The following is a 15835-nucleotide window of genomic DNA, read 5'->3' as shown; positions in this document are numbered from 1 at the left end:
CACCAGCTTAACTTTACGAGAAGGGGATGTTGTGTACGTGCATGTAGCGGCGGGTGGGCATACCGTATTCCATTACACACAAAGTTCCTGGGCACAGAAAGCTCTGGAACACCTAAAATGGTCCCAGAACTCATGCGTTGCAGGCGGACGTGATGGCCCACTTTGGAACTGCAGGATGCTCTGAACTCAGCCAGAGTCCTCTGCGCTGGTCAGGGTTCAGTCCAAACCAACCGCCTTGCATATGTAATTTACTCTTTGAATTTTTACTGTAGCTCCGGATTCCAGACTAGGAAATTATCCATGTCTGCTGACCAATCTGACATTGTGCGGACGGAAGAGCGTCAAGTTTCCCAGTTGGGGGGGGGGCGGGATTGTTGAGAAAGTAGGCAGACCTTGAAATGCTTGCGCGTCCAAGGGCTGCTCCTGGGTGGTCCAGCCAGTGCTGACACCCAATTACCCCAGAGGTGGAAGGGATCATGCTGCCTGGGCTCAGTGTGGTTTTCCGTGCCACAGTCCAAATTCCCAGGGACACTAATGGCACTTGGGTACAAAGGGCTCCCCCGGCAGATCTGGCCCATAGTGAATTGAGACTCTCCTCTGAGAAGCAGACTCCATCCTCTCTGCTTGGGAGCTTCTGTGTCAGAGCTCCCATGCAGTATTTGTCGAGATGAGATCCCCACTCGAATGCAGCTTCTGGAAGGACGAGTGGGTGTGTATGTGCACGTGCGTATTTCTGTGTGTGCAAGGACAGAAGCTCATCTAAGAAATGGTTCAAGGCCGGGACCCTGGCCTGCGTGCAGGGCATTGGGGATGCGGAGCACTGGAAAGATCGACTCATGGCTTATGTGTAAGAGGAGAAGTTCTCCTGTCTGACACCTGGTAGATGCCCATCGACCTCATCTGGTGCTTTTCTGGGCTCAGGTCTCTTAACAAAAGGCTGCGGTATCTGAGTGGACTGCAGGCTGGTCTGCCCACTGCTGCTGCACCAGGACAGGGGAGGGGTCTTTTCAAAATCCTCTCCTCTGAGGCCTCAGTGTCCTAGCCGGGGGATTATGGCATGATTTTACATGGAATGTTTTATGCTTTCCAGGCATAACCCACAGAGAATGCAGAAATGGTATCACAGCAAGCATGTGCCCCAGAGGCTTTCTGCCAAGTGAGCCCCAATGTCTCCCATATAAAGCTCCCTGTGCAGCGGTGACGCTCCCCCAAACAGCGGGACCTCCGAATGGACCCTGCACCTGAGTCATCGCGTCCTTCCTCCAAGGACCGTCTTCCTCCTGCCTTGTTCTAATGCTTTCCAGACACACAAAATCTGGGGCCATTTTAATATTATACGATGCAGAAAATAAGATGAATCTTACTCTGATGTCAATTCCCCCCACTTTTAAAAATTATGGATGCAGACACTTAAAACATCTAGAAATTTTTAACAAGTTATTTTTGATTCAGTTCGAGTTATATTTGCAAAGTGCAACACTTAAAAAAATTTTTTTTTTTTTTACTTTGGCTTCATCCTTCAGAGAAAAAGGCCTGTCCTAATTACTGTATTCATTTAACTTATTTCTTGATAAGGCAACTTTGAAGTTGAAGCAATGAAAGGCCGGAGGAAAATGCAATACTTCTGAAAAAAACTCCTTTCCTACGAACACCAGAGGGCGCCTGGATATACGTTATATATTTAATAAAAGACTCCATTCGTGGTAAAGAACGGCCATCACTTTAAATTGGAAATTTATTGGCTCTAATAGATAGTGATGCCTTACTTGAAAGTTTTATTTTTTTCTCTAACTTTGCTTATGGAAGAAAAATAATGGTAAAACCGCATGGTAAAACTGCGGCATCCTGCTTTAAGAGCTAAAATTTAAAAAAATTAACTCACAACTGTAAACCAGTTGATGGTTTACATTACAAATAGATGAATCATTTACTCACTTCGACATCAAACATTCCTTGTACCTGCTGGATATAAAAAGTGGCAAGAACTCTTTGGTAATACAGTGCATCAAGGGTGGTGTATCTAGATTACTGATTTAGAAAAAAAAAATCAACCAGACTAAGTGAGGGTTGATAATCAATATCTAGGTTGATCATATACATTATTGTTTGCACTGTGACACTTTTGAAAGGGAAAGGAAAAGTGGTCACTCTGGGAGATTAGCGTAAATAAGGTTGTTACTGGACAAAACAGTAGTGGGAATACCGGTGTGCCACTTCAGGATGTGTACAGGGATACCCACCGTGGGTTTCCCTGCCTCCTGAATGTGGATGGCTTCTGAAGCCTTTTCCTCTGAGCTACAGGCTCAACTCTTTCTCTAACTGCCTCTGGGTATCCACAGAAAAATGTCCAGAGTAATTCATTCTGTAATTTTATTTTTTGATATTTTTTATTTATTTTCTTACTTATTTTATTTTTAAAAGATTTTTTTTAATTTATCCATGAGAGACACACAGAGAGAGGGAGAGACACAGGCAGAGGGAGAAGCAGGCTCCATGCAGGGAGCCCGATGCAGGACGCGATCCCAGGACTCCAGGATCACTTCCTGAGCCAAAGGCAGACGCTCAACCCCTAAGACACCCAGGCGTCCCCTTACTTATTTATTTTAAATGTAATCTCTACCCCCAACGCGGGGCTTGGACTCATGATCCTGAGGTCAAGAATCACATGCTGTACTGACCAAGCCAGCCGGGCACCCCCATTCTGTAATCCTAGAATAGTCATGTCTCTACGCCAGAGCGTCCTTCCTTGTTACTCATGTCCAACTGGTCACCACATTGTCCTTATTCTACTTGCCATTCCGGCCTCTCTTCCTGTTCCGTACCACCACGGTCCTGAATGATTCCTAATCACTGCAGATTCTTTCAAGTGAAGGCAAGGTAGTACTCAACCTGGCTTACCTAGACTACTGAGGCAATTTTCCAGACTACTGGTGTCAGGATCTTCAGAGTCTTCCCTCGCCAATCCATCATGCCTACTGCAGAGGAATGTTTTTGAAATTTCCAATCTGAGCAGTTCGTTGTCCTGTGTAAATACATCAGTGTTCTCCAGAGTCCACAGGCTGAAGTGCGCCTCTTCTTGAGCGTGGTGGTCGACGTTCCTTGTGATCCGGCCTCTGAGAACTTCTTCAGCAGTATCTCCTGCTCTTTGCCTTACAGCTAATCCTGCACTAGGCCATGGTCAAGGGTCTTCTAGTTCTAAGGACACACTATGAACATCTCTCTGCTCTTGCGGTATTTTCTCTTGTTTGGAAGTATTCGATAAATTCCCAGTCATTTTGAAATACATACCCATGTGTAAACAATACATGGGTGGCTCAGTCGGTTAAGCGCCTGCCTTTGGCTCAGATCATGATCCCAGGGTCCTGGGATCGAGCTCCGCATCAGGCTCCCTGCTCCTTGGGAAGCCTGCTGCTTCTCCTCCTATCCCCTGTCTGCTGCTCCCCTTGCTTGTGCTCTCTCTCCATCAAATAAATAAATAAAATCTTAAAAAAGAAAAAAAAAAAAGGGAAACACATAGGTCAATACTCACCTTCTCTGAGAAGCATTTCCTCAAGTATCACAAATTCAGTATTTCTTCCTTAGAGTTCTCTCTTTCGCCCTGTAGCATGCCTCTTACCCTGCTAGACTGTGAGCTGCTTGAGAGCAGGGTTTATGCTCTATCATCATGTTCGCTTCAGCATCTAGCACCCAGCACAATCCCTTATACAGCAGGTGTTAAGTGACGCTTTCGGAATTCAAACATATTTTTTGCCCTACGTTTTTATCAGGATCAGAAAGGAGGCTCAGGCGCTTTTGATGTCTACAGTTGACCTACTTTCCTTGTGGTCCTCAACATCTCTCTGATGCACTGATAAGCAGGGAGTTTTGTTGCGGCTGAAGGAGGAGGATGGAGAGGGAGGAGGTGGAGAAGTGGAGGGGATGGTGCAGCACCCCTTGAGCCAGCCCTTGGAGACTGGGCTCCATGCCTTGGGCTCTGCATTGCAAAGTCAAGTTCCGGTGGGCAAGGGGGAGCACTGAGCTTGGGAGAGGGCCCCCACCTCTACTTTCACTTGTAGCCTAGTGCCACTCTGAGCATGGTGGCTCGGGAACATGGGAAGGTGCAATCGCGACATAGCCTTTGGCACTTCCTTGCAGCCTCCAGGGCTGGAAGAGTGAGGTCCTTTTGAGCAGGGCTATCTGTGAAGACCAACGCCCGGGCACCCTTTCGGGGGGGTTCCCAGAAGTCAGAGGGCAGGAAACGGCTGTAGAATTTTCCAAAAGAGGACTTGGTTGTGAAAGTTGGGACAAAACCAGTAACTTTAGGTTAATGTGAATTGTGAGCTTCGGGTCTCACGAGGTTTATAACCACAATTTGCAGGCAGGTATTTTCAAATTCAAGAGGCAACATTACTGTGATTAAAAAAAAAAATCACCGTGGGAACCTACAGTGAACTCCTTCACTCTATTTAAAGGCAAGTATTAGTTACTTATGTGTAGGGGACTTTCTAAGGCGATCCTTTTCTTAAATCCTTCCAAGAATCAATCACGGACTTTTCTAGACTAAAGGATTGAAGGATGCTTGAGAGGTCATTAAGAGCAGCTCTGGGCATTTGTTTCAAAATGTTTTAGTGGGTTCTTATGCCATCTCGACTGTTGTCATAGTTAGAAGGACCTTATTTTCAGTAAGAGTCAGTAGAAGTAGCTGGAAGTTTCAGGAGCTTTATCACCAACCTCTGTTCTTGGTGCCCAGGAGCCTATTCTACTGTGATGTCACTTTTAAGCTCATGCTGTTTCCTCCCTATGAGAGCCTGCATTTACCTTCTATTGGAAGTGGAAAAAATGTACAGCAAAAGGATCAGTAACTGTGTCTGAGCTGTGAGAGGAACTAATCTTGGGGAAAATATTTTCTCAAGAATTGAGACACTTTGGGCAAATTCCAACCATGGTACCGACACGAAAAAACAATGAGTTTTTTCACAGAGATTTCTTTCCTAGTATTTCCTCCTTTGAAATTTAAGACATTGCATCGCTTTCTACATACGCTTGCGGTTGGATTAATATGCACCACTGCATGGGAAAGAGGGACACAATTTTCATTTTTTTCTTCATACACATTTCAGAGTAGTTGAATCTTCCAAAGCTAAGATTAGAAAATTCACGTTTTTAAAAGCATAATCTCTAAAACGTTTAAGAGGCCCAGGGTCAAAAGAGACGATCGGAGTTATTCTAACTTTTATTTTTGTAGAAAATAAGAGCTGTTTTTGAGAGGAATTTCGATAATTGATAATGCCAAACACCAATGTTTGAACGTAGAAATTCCAGAGCAGTCTGGTAAAGAGTAATCAGGGGGGAAAAACGTGTCAGACATTTTAATATGTAAAATACGGCACCTTGTGGCTTAGTTATATTTTTTCTTTATTAGTACAGATGGATATTTTTCCATTCGGCTCCTGAGGAATGTATTTAATAGTCTTTCAATGTTGACTCCGCTCCTGTTTTAATGTTGTTTTTTTTTTTGTTAATTTGTGAGAGGCTTTACAAGCCATATTTCCCTCAATATTTTTCTTAGTCCGGTTAAATTTTCATTGATTTAGTTGTTTTACTGGGCACTTGAAATTTTATCTTGTCAAATCTATTACCTCTTTTTATCATGATTCTTCACGCTGTATTGAAGCATACTGTTATTTCTTTTCAAGGTTTAACAAATATTTAGTTCTGCTTTCTTATGGATTTGAGGTTTAAACTCAAGTCTTGATCTGTGTGGAATTTATTTTGGCATGTGGTATCAAGTGAAATTTGAAAGTGATTTTTTTTTTCCTGTCCACCTGCAAGATTGTTTTCTCAGCATGATTCTTCTTTCCTTTTATTCTTTAATGCATCCTTCAGCAAACATTTAAGTATACATTCTATACAATAAAGTTTATTTCTGGGGTCTCCACAGCTCTTAGCCATAAAATATTATGGCAAACAACTGACCGACTACCCTAACTGAAACATATATCAACCACATGAACCAGAAGCAAATACAATGAAAGTTCCCCCATACACATAGTTTTTCCAAGGAAAGCAATCAAAACGGGGAGAGACTGTAGAGATCAAGTATATTAGCTTTCTCCACAGATCTTGCCTTGATTTATTTTAAGGCACATGGGTCACTGCATTTTTCCTGCACTGTGTTAAGCCTCAATCGTTGGTGACTAGCCAGGCCGGCCCCAGCTAAAGCCTTTCTCTGAAGGCAGCCCCAGAAACTGAATACGTACCCTTTCAGCTAACTCCTCCACGTCAGACAGAAAGCTTTTCATCGTGTTCTCAGCATTGTTGATTTGTATCTTTCTTAGGACGTACTGGTTTTCTCTTTCTGACAATTTTGTCTGTGGGGAAAAAAGTTTTGAAAATACTCAGCAGATGTGCACACCAGGTTTTAAAAACATCTACACAACGGGGCACCTGGGCGGTGCGGTCGCCCGCACCGAGTCAGGTGTCTGACTCTTGGATTTGGCCCAGGTCGTGATCTCAGGGTCCTGAGAGTGAGCCCCATGTCGGGCTCTGTGCTCCGTGCAGAGTCTGCTTAAGACTCTCTCTCCTTCTGCCCCTCCTCCTGCATGCTCTCTTTCTCTCTCAAATAAGTCCTTTTTCTTTTTTTAAGATTTTATTTATTCATCAGACACACACACACACACACACACACACACAGAGGCAGAGACACAGGCAGAGAGAGAAGCAGGCTCCATGAGAGGAGCCCAATGTGGGACTCGATCCCAGAACCCCAAGATCACGCCCTGGGCTGAAGCCAGGCGCTAAACTGCTGAGCCATCCAGGCGTCCTCAAATAAATAAAACTTTAAAAAAATATATATATACATACAACACTTTCAGTGTAAGAGGACTCGGAGTAGAATGTGAGCATCTGTTATCAAAACTGTGGGGTCTGAAGTGCTGCTGCAAGCTGTTGTGAAGGTTGGGGTCTGCAAAAGGGTTCCAGCAGCCTACAGGGCCACCATTCTGCAAGCTCTGCTCACTGGGCCAGAGACCCTGACCCGGGTTGTGCCGGTCATGGAGAAAGGGCACATTTTTCTAATTTCACAAAGCACCATATATAGACTGGTGGCGGCCCAGGGTATCTGACCTTTGCAATTCCAATTTTGGCAGGCCCTGGAGGAAATGATGAACCCACTAGGATTAATGTAATATAAAATGTAACGTAAAATGGAGTTTGGAAATTTCCTTTTTTTTTTTTTTTTTGGAGAAGCAGAGCAATTTTCTTTATTTCTGATCATTTGTCCGTTCTTTTCCATTTTTGAGGAGTTAGAGCTAATGTAGCTTTTTGCCTGGATTACTTTGGAGTGAGCCTTTCAATCCTGGCTCTGATTTCCTGTCGGCTATAATTATACGTATCTTGAAGTTGTGCTGCTGAGGAAAGAGAGTTCAAGCCGTATCAAGAGGCCTGAGTCTGGATGACTCCTCTGAGGAGTAGTACCTTCATGTATCCAAACAGATGAGTTTGGATAAAAACGATTCCTAAGTTTGGAACAGGATGCTCACTAGGAGTCCAACCAGCTCTGTGATTTTGTGCTTCTTGATTTGCTTTACATTTTGCATATTTGGCCAATTGCTGTGATTATCAACTATTTGCACTTCTAAAAAGTAGAATAATGAGCACTTTCTAGGATAGGTACTATTGTAACTGCTCTACTACCTCGCTTGCTGAATTCTCTCAACAACCCATGAGGTAGGTGCAATATTTATTCTCAGCGCTGGTGCAGAAAACTGAAGAAAGAGCAGATTAAGTAACGTACTCAAGGTCATAGTCTGAATGCAATCAGTGTGGTTTCAAAGTTTATGCTCTTACCCATGATGCAAAATTGACAAAGTAAAAAAACGTGTCCCAGTATTAATTCCATTATCCTTCCAGTTAATTACTATTGTTAAAAAAAAAAATCTGTTGCTTGTCACAGAAGCCCATAATTTAGAGGGGAAAAACACCTCTTAAAGTTTAGATATGTGAGTACTGCTACAGTCTACTGTTTTTGACTGTTGTCTTGTTTATTAGATATGAACCACAAGACCCATGAGGAGACCCTGACCGTGTAGGTGCTTCAGTGTGTGTGCGCGTGTGTGTGCATGCGTGTGTGTGTGTGTGTGTGTGTGTAGAGGGGAATGAGAGAGACTGTGCATCAATAAGAAAGAAAGGGAAGGGTGGGAGAGAGAGAGAGAGAGAGAGAGAAGCTACTAGAGAAACTCCTCAAAGCACCATAAATTGAGGTTAAGGTAGTGGTAAGTGTGTGGTAAGGACCCAAATCACCAATGTCCATTTTTACCAAGGAAGTAAGAGCGTTTGCCTTCCCTCAGTAGTTTGGTACATAGATACTGCTTGTTGTAGTTACTGCATTTTCCATATTAACTCCTCTTATAGACGGAAGCTCTTGCTTTTGGCTGAAGCTCATGATTACAATCAACTTTTTCTGATTTCCTAGTCTAACACTCCCTCCGTAACAGCTATGGGCCTCGGATGATAGAAGGGACCGAGTCATAGGAGCAATTCCACAAACGAGCATGGGATACGCCTGAAGGTACAACATGGCCACATACTTTGAGGAGGTAGATGGTGGAGTTGAGTTCATTCACATGCCTATGAGCAGCCGCACCGGACGATACACTCAACAGACCAGATTTGCTTTCTTCAATCGACAGCGCCGCTAACCGAAGGTCATCAATCAGATCCCAGATGCACTTATCACAGCCTGGAGGTAAAATGGACATGTCATTTCTTTAAAATGGAAAGTCAGCCAGGAAGCATGTGCTCTAGCAGATCATTACGCGGACTTCCTCGGTTCATATCATTTTTATGTTTGTTTCCCAAGTTGCTGCTCGGGGTCAGAACCAGACCTTGCGTTCAAAGCACATTAGAGCCTAAGATGACTCAACCTGTGCATCGGGCCCTCTCCCCACTTAAAACATAACAAAATGAATGCATTTTGTTCATGCAAAATGCATGCAACAGAGAAAGTAGGCTGTCGTTCAGTCACTGAACTGAGAAAGAAAGGAAGCACAGAAGCGCAAACCATTGGCAAGATGGGTGGGCGAGGAGAAGCACTCTCTCCACCTCTCCTTAGCGGTAGGACAGCCCTCTGGGATGGCCCTCTTCCTGCTGGGCTTTTGCTTGGTGCCCGCTAGTGAAGAGGGCTGTTTGGTAGGCACCCAGGTACCCCCTCTTTCCTACTCTTATCCCAGGGGTGGCTCAGCGTCTCCGCATGGCCAGACCGCCCATCTGGACCAACACTGCAGCCATAAGGAGGTCTGCAGAATGCCACTGCTTGCGTGTATCTGCTCGATCTGGGCATGTGGTCAAGTAGGCTGTAGCTTCTCCCAACTCCTTGCATTTCACATTTGAGTTCCTCTTACTGCTGTCATCGGGGTGGGGGGCCCAGTGGCCCCTTGTGGCACCCTCAGGAGGACAGCAGACCGAGCTTTGAAACCTGTCTTGACCCCTCTTGGAAACTTTCCTGTTCCCAGTCTCTCTTCCTCAGACTGTACTCTTTTCTAATGAACCAATGAAGGAAGACTGAAGCGTTAATAGTTGTTAATATGTTAATTTGTTATTTGAAGTTTAACATGGTCTCATTTTTACGCTATCTTGAAGGAATGACGCCCCAGCCAGCACATCAGGGCTGGTGGAGGAGATGTGTGGGGCTGAGCAAGCATCTTGGTGGCCTTAAAGTGACCTCGCTGATCAGCGTGTGAACTTTGCCTTGCTTGAGCCTCACATCCTGCACCATCTTCTAAGGTGTGAATCATCGGTAATATTGATCTCTTGGGCTCAGGTCAAGATGCTTTTGTTTGGGGGAGGGGATCTGAATGTTAAAATAGTCTTTAAACCACTCTACTTTGAGGCAAATATTAGTTATGTTCTCAGTAAAAGGGCTTTCTAAGGCAAACCTTCCCTTAAATCCTTCTAAGAATCAGTCATAGACTTTTCTAGATGAATATCTTGAAGGATGCCTGAGAAATCATTAAGACCAGCTCTGGGCATTTGTTTTGAAGTGGTTCAGCAGGCTCCTGCACCATCAGGACTGCCCACGATTCGATTGACAGGAATGGCAGAGACACCCAGGAACATAAGAGGACAGCCTCCTCCCTCCACTCCACAGGGCCTGCGTATTTTCTTTCTGGTGCCCCTTCAGTTTCGGAGTGATTTGGGAAAAGCCACCTAAGTCTCTTAGCATCTTGGTTTCCCTGGTGTTGCAAAGCATTGTCTGAAGACAATGGGGGGGGGGCGATATATACTGCGTTATCTGAGGACTTGAAGATATAATATAGAAAAAGGAGCTAAAATGAACTCGGTCCACCCACGAGGTAAGATGCTGAACTTTAAGGCTTCACGACTTAAGTTTTCTAAAATAGAGTCTCTTAAATATGTCAATCACCCGTTTGCCAATTGGAATCAAGTAGAGCGCCGAATCGCTTTGGCTTAGGGTCCACTCGGTGGAGGCAGAGGCAGGGTTAAAGCCAGGGGTGGGACTCAGGCAGTTTCTAGAGAGGGGATTGCATAGCTCATCTTAATCCTACACCTGCAGCACATTAGAGAGAGTGGGGTTAGTCAATCATGTACTGTTATTTTTACTTATGGTTGGGCAGTCCGTGCCTGTAGGGGGTTCAAAACCTTCTTCCAAGCATTCTCCCGTTACGCTGTCACACGGGCCTCCCCCGCAATTGCACACTGTGGGAAACAAAAACAAGACGTTAGGGATTCGTTGCTTAATGCTTCAAATATGGCAGTGTTTCCCGGGTTTCTAGAAATACTGGCTCTCAGTAGATAGTTCTTCCAATGGGGATTGATTATAGAGTCTGTGAGCTCAGCGGCCTTCTCAAAGGTGGTCCTGGGACAGAAGTCACTCTAACTTTTCTAGGACTCCTCTCTCAACTTTTCGGAATTCTGACATGACTGTGCAATTGCTCCAGTCCAGAAAGATCCTGGGAAGTTTCACAAAGTACAGAACGATCCCGGGACCCATCATTCAATGGGAATCTGAGAGCCCTCCTTTGGTTGCGGACGGATTCTCCAGTTGAATCCAACTCTAGGGTTGATCATTGCCAGGTGTGAGGGAGGAGCAGCCCAGTGGGAGGGAGGGAGGAGGCTCAAGAGCGATTTTTGGCTCCCACGGTGCTTGACCCTTGGCAAGGCTGACTTCAAACCTCCAAATGATAGCTATCAGTGGGATGGCTCGGATTAATGTCGTGGGAAGATTCGGGAAGATATTTATGTGAATTTAGAAGACCTGAGAGCTCATTCTTAATCTACTAATGATTTTCAAGAAGGTTTTTGGAAAAACCAAAAACCAAAAACAACACCCCAATCTCATCAGGCTGTTCACTTTCCGCTAAATTTCTCAGTAGTAATTAATCTGTAATATTTATTTATTTATTTATTTATTTTTAATCTGTAATATTTTAAAAAGATATCCCAAGCTATCGATGCTAGCCATGAGCTGGAATCGTATTGTGAATTCTCCCCCACTTCTTAACTGTCCTTACAGAATAATCCTAAAAAATTAGCTTCAAGAGGGACGTGCATTTATTACATTTTAGCCGTCTAATGTTCCACAAGGTGGAGATTCATTATGCAATTCAGCGAGATCCTGCTTCATGGCTTCTAACGTTAGCATCTTTCCTAAGAGTGATCTGCATCGATGTAGTTTAACCTAAGTTTAGTAAATGTTTTGAGAATCGGAACTTCAGGGTCTAAAACTTTGATTTTGCCCACACTCTTTCAGATGCTGGTTTTCTCTCTTCAGTCTGACGGGACTGGACACAGAAGTCCTCTCCTGCCCCGGGAGCTATGCCTTAGTGCACTTCGTTTTCTTGTAGACGTGTTTACTTTTACTGTGACTTCTCCAGATCCTATGTGCCTTCTTCCCAACTTTAAACTCTTTGCTCCTTAAAATCCTTTCAGGTGGGAATCTGCTTCCGTGAGGGGGATTCCAGTAGAAGTGTGCCGCGAGAGCACAAGGCCTCCTCCTCTCCCTGCGTCCTCTCAAAGTCACAAAAGAGTAAGAAATATTCCATCTTAACCTTCCTTTGCTCCTAGAAGAAGGCAATTTACCTTTGTTTCCGAAGCGCTTCACTCTATGCAGCAAGTGGATTAGAGAGATCACGAATAACATGTGTGCATTTCAGTCTAGCTGAAGTTTAACCAGGAAGATTTCTTACACTATCCCTGCAATATTTACTCTGACAATTTGAGGAAATTGGGGGATGACTACACTGCACCCTTGGCTTGCTCATCTATTTCACTAAGAAATTTACCAAACATAACTGATAAAAGAACACGGCTTCCAGAGTAAGAGAACTGAGATAAATCTTGCAAATTTCCCTTCAGAATTCTGGTCAATGATAGATAATCTGTGCAAGTCTGATTTACTTCTTTGATCAAAAGCAGAAGAATATGGGGATCCCTGGGTGGCTCAGCACTTTTGCACCGCCTTCAGCCCAGGGCGTGACCCTGGAGACTGGGGATCGAGTCCCATGTCGGGCTCCCTGCATGGAGCCTGCTTCTCCCTCTGCCTGGGTCTCGGCCCCTCTCTCTTTCCCTCCCTGTGTCTCTCATGAATAAATAAATAAAATCTTAAAAAAAAAATCAGAAGACTATAAGATAAGGTGAAAGTTCATTTGTGTGACTGTCTCATGGTTTATTCTACCCATGATCTGACTTAATACCAGTAGCCTTGATAGTAATCTACCCCTGGTGAGTTTGGGATGCACGTTCCTAAGAATGCACATGGCCCTGGAAAAGTGACAAGGGGGCACTTGCAGTTTTCCCCAATGTTGATCCACCTAAATTCAGTGTGTGTGCTGGCGGGATCTACAGTAGCGTACCTGCACAGTTCTTGGCTATCCTGGCATCCCCATAGTAGCCAGGGGCACAGCGTTCACACTTGAATCCCGTGGTGTTGCGGAGGCAGTTCCTACACTGGCCGGTGACCTCATCACAATCTTCAAAGATCAGGTTGGGATCTGAATTTCCACTGCAGTCACATTTCTTACAGGTGCTTCCAATCAGCAAGGGGTTTCCATAGTAACCAGGGGCACATCTAAGGCAGAAATCGCAGGTTAAAAATTTAGCAGCCATGGTTTTTCTTCTCTTTTATCTTCTTTCCTACCAAGAGAAAGGATAGTGAATATACGTGGATTGCCCTTCCAAAATTCATTCCCGCTTTTCCATCTTCCTATCACAGAACCACTCTTCCCTATTGGGATGAAGCCCATTTAGTTTGGTCAGAACTTCAGATGCACGAATGTCTAGATATAACTAGTGTGTGGGCATTTTGGGTCACCCCAATGACTAGGGTGCATGGCTGGTATATGATCGGGAGCTGTCAGATATGCTAAATGAAGAGGCAGGTAGCACTCAGCTCTGGCAGCCATCGTGTGGTGGAGGGAAGGTGGTGTGGACACAAAGCGGAGGGCAGGGCTGAGAGTACCACAGATACATGGAATTGGAGCTCAGATGGCCATTACTGTGGACATTTTAATATGTGAGCCTACAGAGGCCTTGTTGTGAGGGCTGAGCTGGTGTCTATGCTCATGCCAGCTGGGCCCTTAATGAGAGACCCCAGCTCAGTTGGAGAATAGAGACCAAAATCCATCCAGCCTTTGCTGGACTTGTTAAGCTGTGCCTTCAGGGTGAGGCTGCTTCTGCTCAGGGGAAGAAATGCTTTTCCCTACTTTTCCCAATGGTGCCTTGTGGGACAGTAGAGGCCCCGCTGTGAGTGGTGGGACCACAGGCCCCCGTCCAAGGGAGCAGCTACTCAGCTCCTGTCCACTGTTTCCAGATTGTAGCCTTGAGAGAATGGAGGATCTGTGTTGCCAGATCTCTCTATTTTTAAAGAAAAAAAACTGAAGTTTGGATTTTGATGTGAAAACACGATTTTTAAGGGTTGGCTCAAGCTTTGTAAGAAACTGTCTGAGCCAAACTACACATGTTTCTGGCTGGCTATAGCCTCCTCCTTGCCGTGACCCCAACGCAGTGTCGAGACTGGCTAACTGGAGCCGAAGACGCTTTGGGAGTGGCTGGAAAGAATGTGCAGTCACCCCTCCGTGGAGCTGAAGGTCAGGCGCAGGAGTGGGTTCTGATGTGAGAGAGAACAAGAAAGGGAGCCAAGGGAGGTTTTCATGATGAAAGCAGAGGTGGGGGGAGCCGGTGTTGGCTTCAGATGCAGGTGGGCTGCGGGCTGGAATGGGGAGGCAGGGCTGGGGTGTGGAGGGCATGGGCTGGGGCGTTGGCCTTGGGGAGGAAAGCAAGGGAGGACTTTCCAAGGAAATCAGGGAGACCTGGCCAATAATAACAAGACATTACTTTCTTCTTCTTTCTTTCTTTTTTTTTTTTAAACGCTTGCATGATTCAGAACATTTGAAAAATAGAGAAATGAAGATCACCTAAGGTCCTAACAAGGTCCTAACAAAATCACTGTCCGATATTTTGCCTGAGTTCCTCCAGGCTTTATTCCCATGTCTCGATTTTTTGGTGTAGTTGTAATAGTGATGTATGTTCAATCTGTATGCCCTTTATTTGCATCGTGTCTCATAGTGTCGCCGAGGTGAGTTTATTTAGCTCCCACAGACACCCGGGAGGTCGGCCACACGGGCCTGGCATTCTGAGGCTGAGAGGCTACTTTGGTTTTCCAGGCTCATGTAGCAAGGAACTCCGGGCACAAGACCCACACCTTCTGACCCTGATGTTCTTTCCTTCACTCCACCCTGGACCACAGTGCTGCTGCTATAAAGGAATGAATGAATTCATCCAACAAAGGGACAATTCAGGTCTATTTTATGTAAGGCGTGGAGAGACGGGAAGAGGAAAAACACACAGCCCATGCCCTCAAAGAACAGGAAACAAATCAAGCACAATTATACATAATATCATAAACTCTAGGAATCCAGGTCTATGAACAAGATAAGGATGAATGTACGTGCCGCACAACCCACAGAGACACCCCCCAGGAGGAAATGTTCAGTGAGTTTTGTTATTCATACTCCTGTCTTTGCACCTCTGATTTATGGCTTCTCTGGTTCCCAAGCCAGCACAAACCATTCCTCTGTGGAACACGTGGCTGGACTGAATTCCTATCCCTTGCCGCAGTTCACCAGCCAGTGTTAGACTCTTGGTCCCACTGAGAGGGGCCTCAGACCTGCCACCTCGGAGTAGGGAATCCCGGGGTCTGGGTGTAAAGGACCTTGCCCTAGCTTCCAGAGGTCAGGCGCCACTTCCTTCCTTCTCTCCATTGAATCCCACTGTATGTGGCATCCATAGGTCGTCTCGTGGTCCCCCGCAAGAGAAAAAACCACATTCTCCCTTCTGCAAGTCAGAATCTCAGTCCCCGTGGCAAAGCTACTTTGAGTTTCGAGAACATCTTTTGGTGGTAGGTTCAGAGGCAGTGAACTTCATGCATGTGCTCAAGTGCATTTTCTCTCTCTTTCTCTCTGCCTCTAACAAAAAAGTGAGGTTAAAAAATGTACTATTTAGAGCAAAAGTCACACTGGGGTGAGAATGAGAGTCGCAACACTCCTGTCTATGAGGCCTGTACGCTTTACAATCATTTGCATCAGGTGCTAACTTGCATTTGCAACCTCTATTCAGCCAGAAGGCAGTGTCTTGAGTCACTCAGTTCGGTGTCACCCTCTTCCATTTTCTGGGCGTGAAGAGGAGTGGGAAGCAAACAGAGCAGGCGATGACTGACGCTCGTCACTACAGGTGCCTTTTTAAAGGAACATTAACAGTACCGGCATTGATTTTTCATTAAATCAAAAAAGGGTGTTACTTAAGCAAAAATGACTGAGTGTCTTTCTTGTTCCAGATACTG

At 45.1% G+C, this 15835-nt stretch overlaps 1 protein-coding gene across 2 annotated transcripts in view; it reads right to left on the bottom strand.

Moving 5' to 3' along the window:
- Positions 1-15835, bottom strand: part of LAMA4 (laminin subunit alpha 4) — a 143256-nt gene that overhangs the window by 66065 nt on the left and 61356 nt on the right. The window contains exons 5-8 of one of the 2 annotated variants that reach the window (XM_041764306.1): positions 12852-13066; positions 10600-10695; positions 8568-8719; positions 6240-6350 (exon numbers count right to left, since the gene is read on the bottom strand). In XM_041764306.1, coding sequence (XP_041620240.1) covers positions 6240-6350; positions 8568-8719; positions 10600-10695; positions 12852-13066 — 574 coding nt within the window. The remainder of the gene's footprint in view (positions 1-6239; positions 6351-8567; positions 8720-10599; positions 10696-12851; positions 13067-15835) is intronic. The other variant, XM_041764296.1, reaches the window with a different exon arrangement.

This window comes from Vulpes lagopus, chromosome 1, assembly GCF_018345385.1.
Source record: "Vulpes lagopus strain Blue_001 chromosome 1, ASM1834538v1, whole genome shotgun sequence".
Classification (NCBI taxonomy): domain Eukaryota; kingdom Metazoa; phylum Chordata; class Mammalia; order Carnivora; family Canidae; genus Vulpes; species Vulpes lagopus.
The sequence above is the reverse complement of the archived record's forward strand: the minus strand, read 5'-3'. Positions and strand labels throughout refer to the sequence as shown.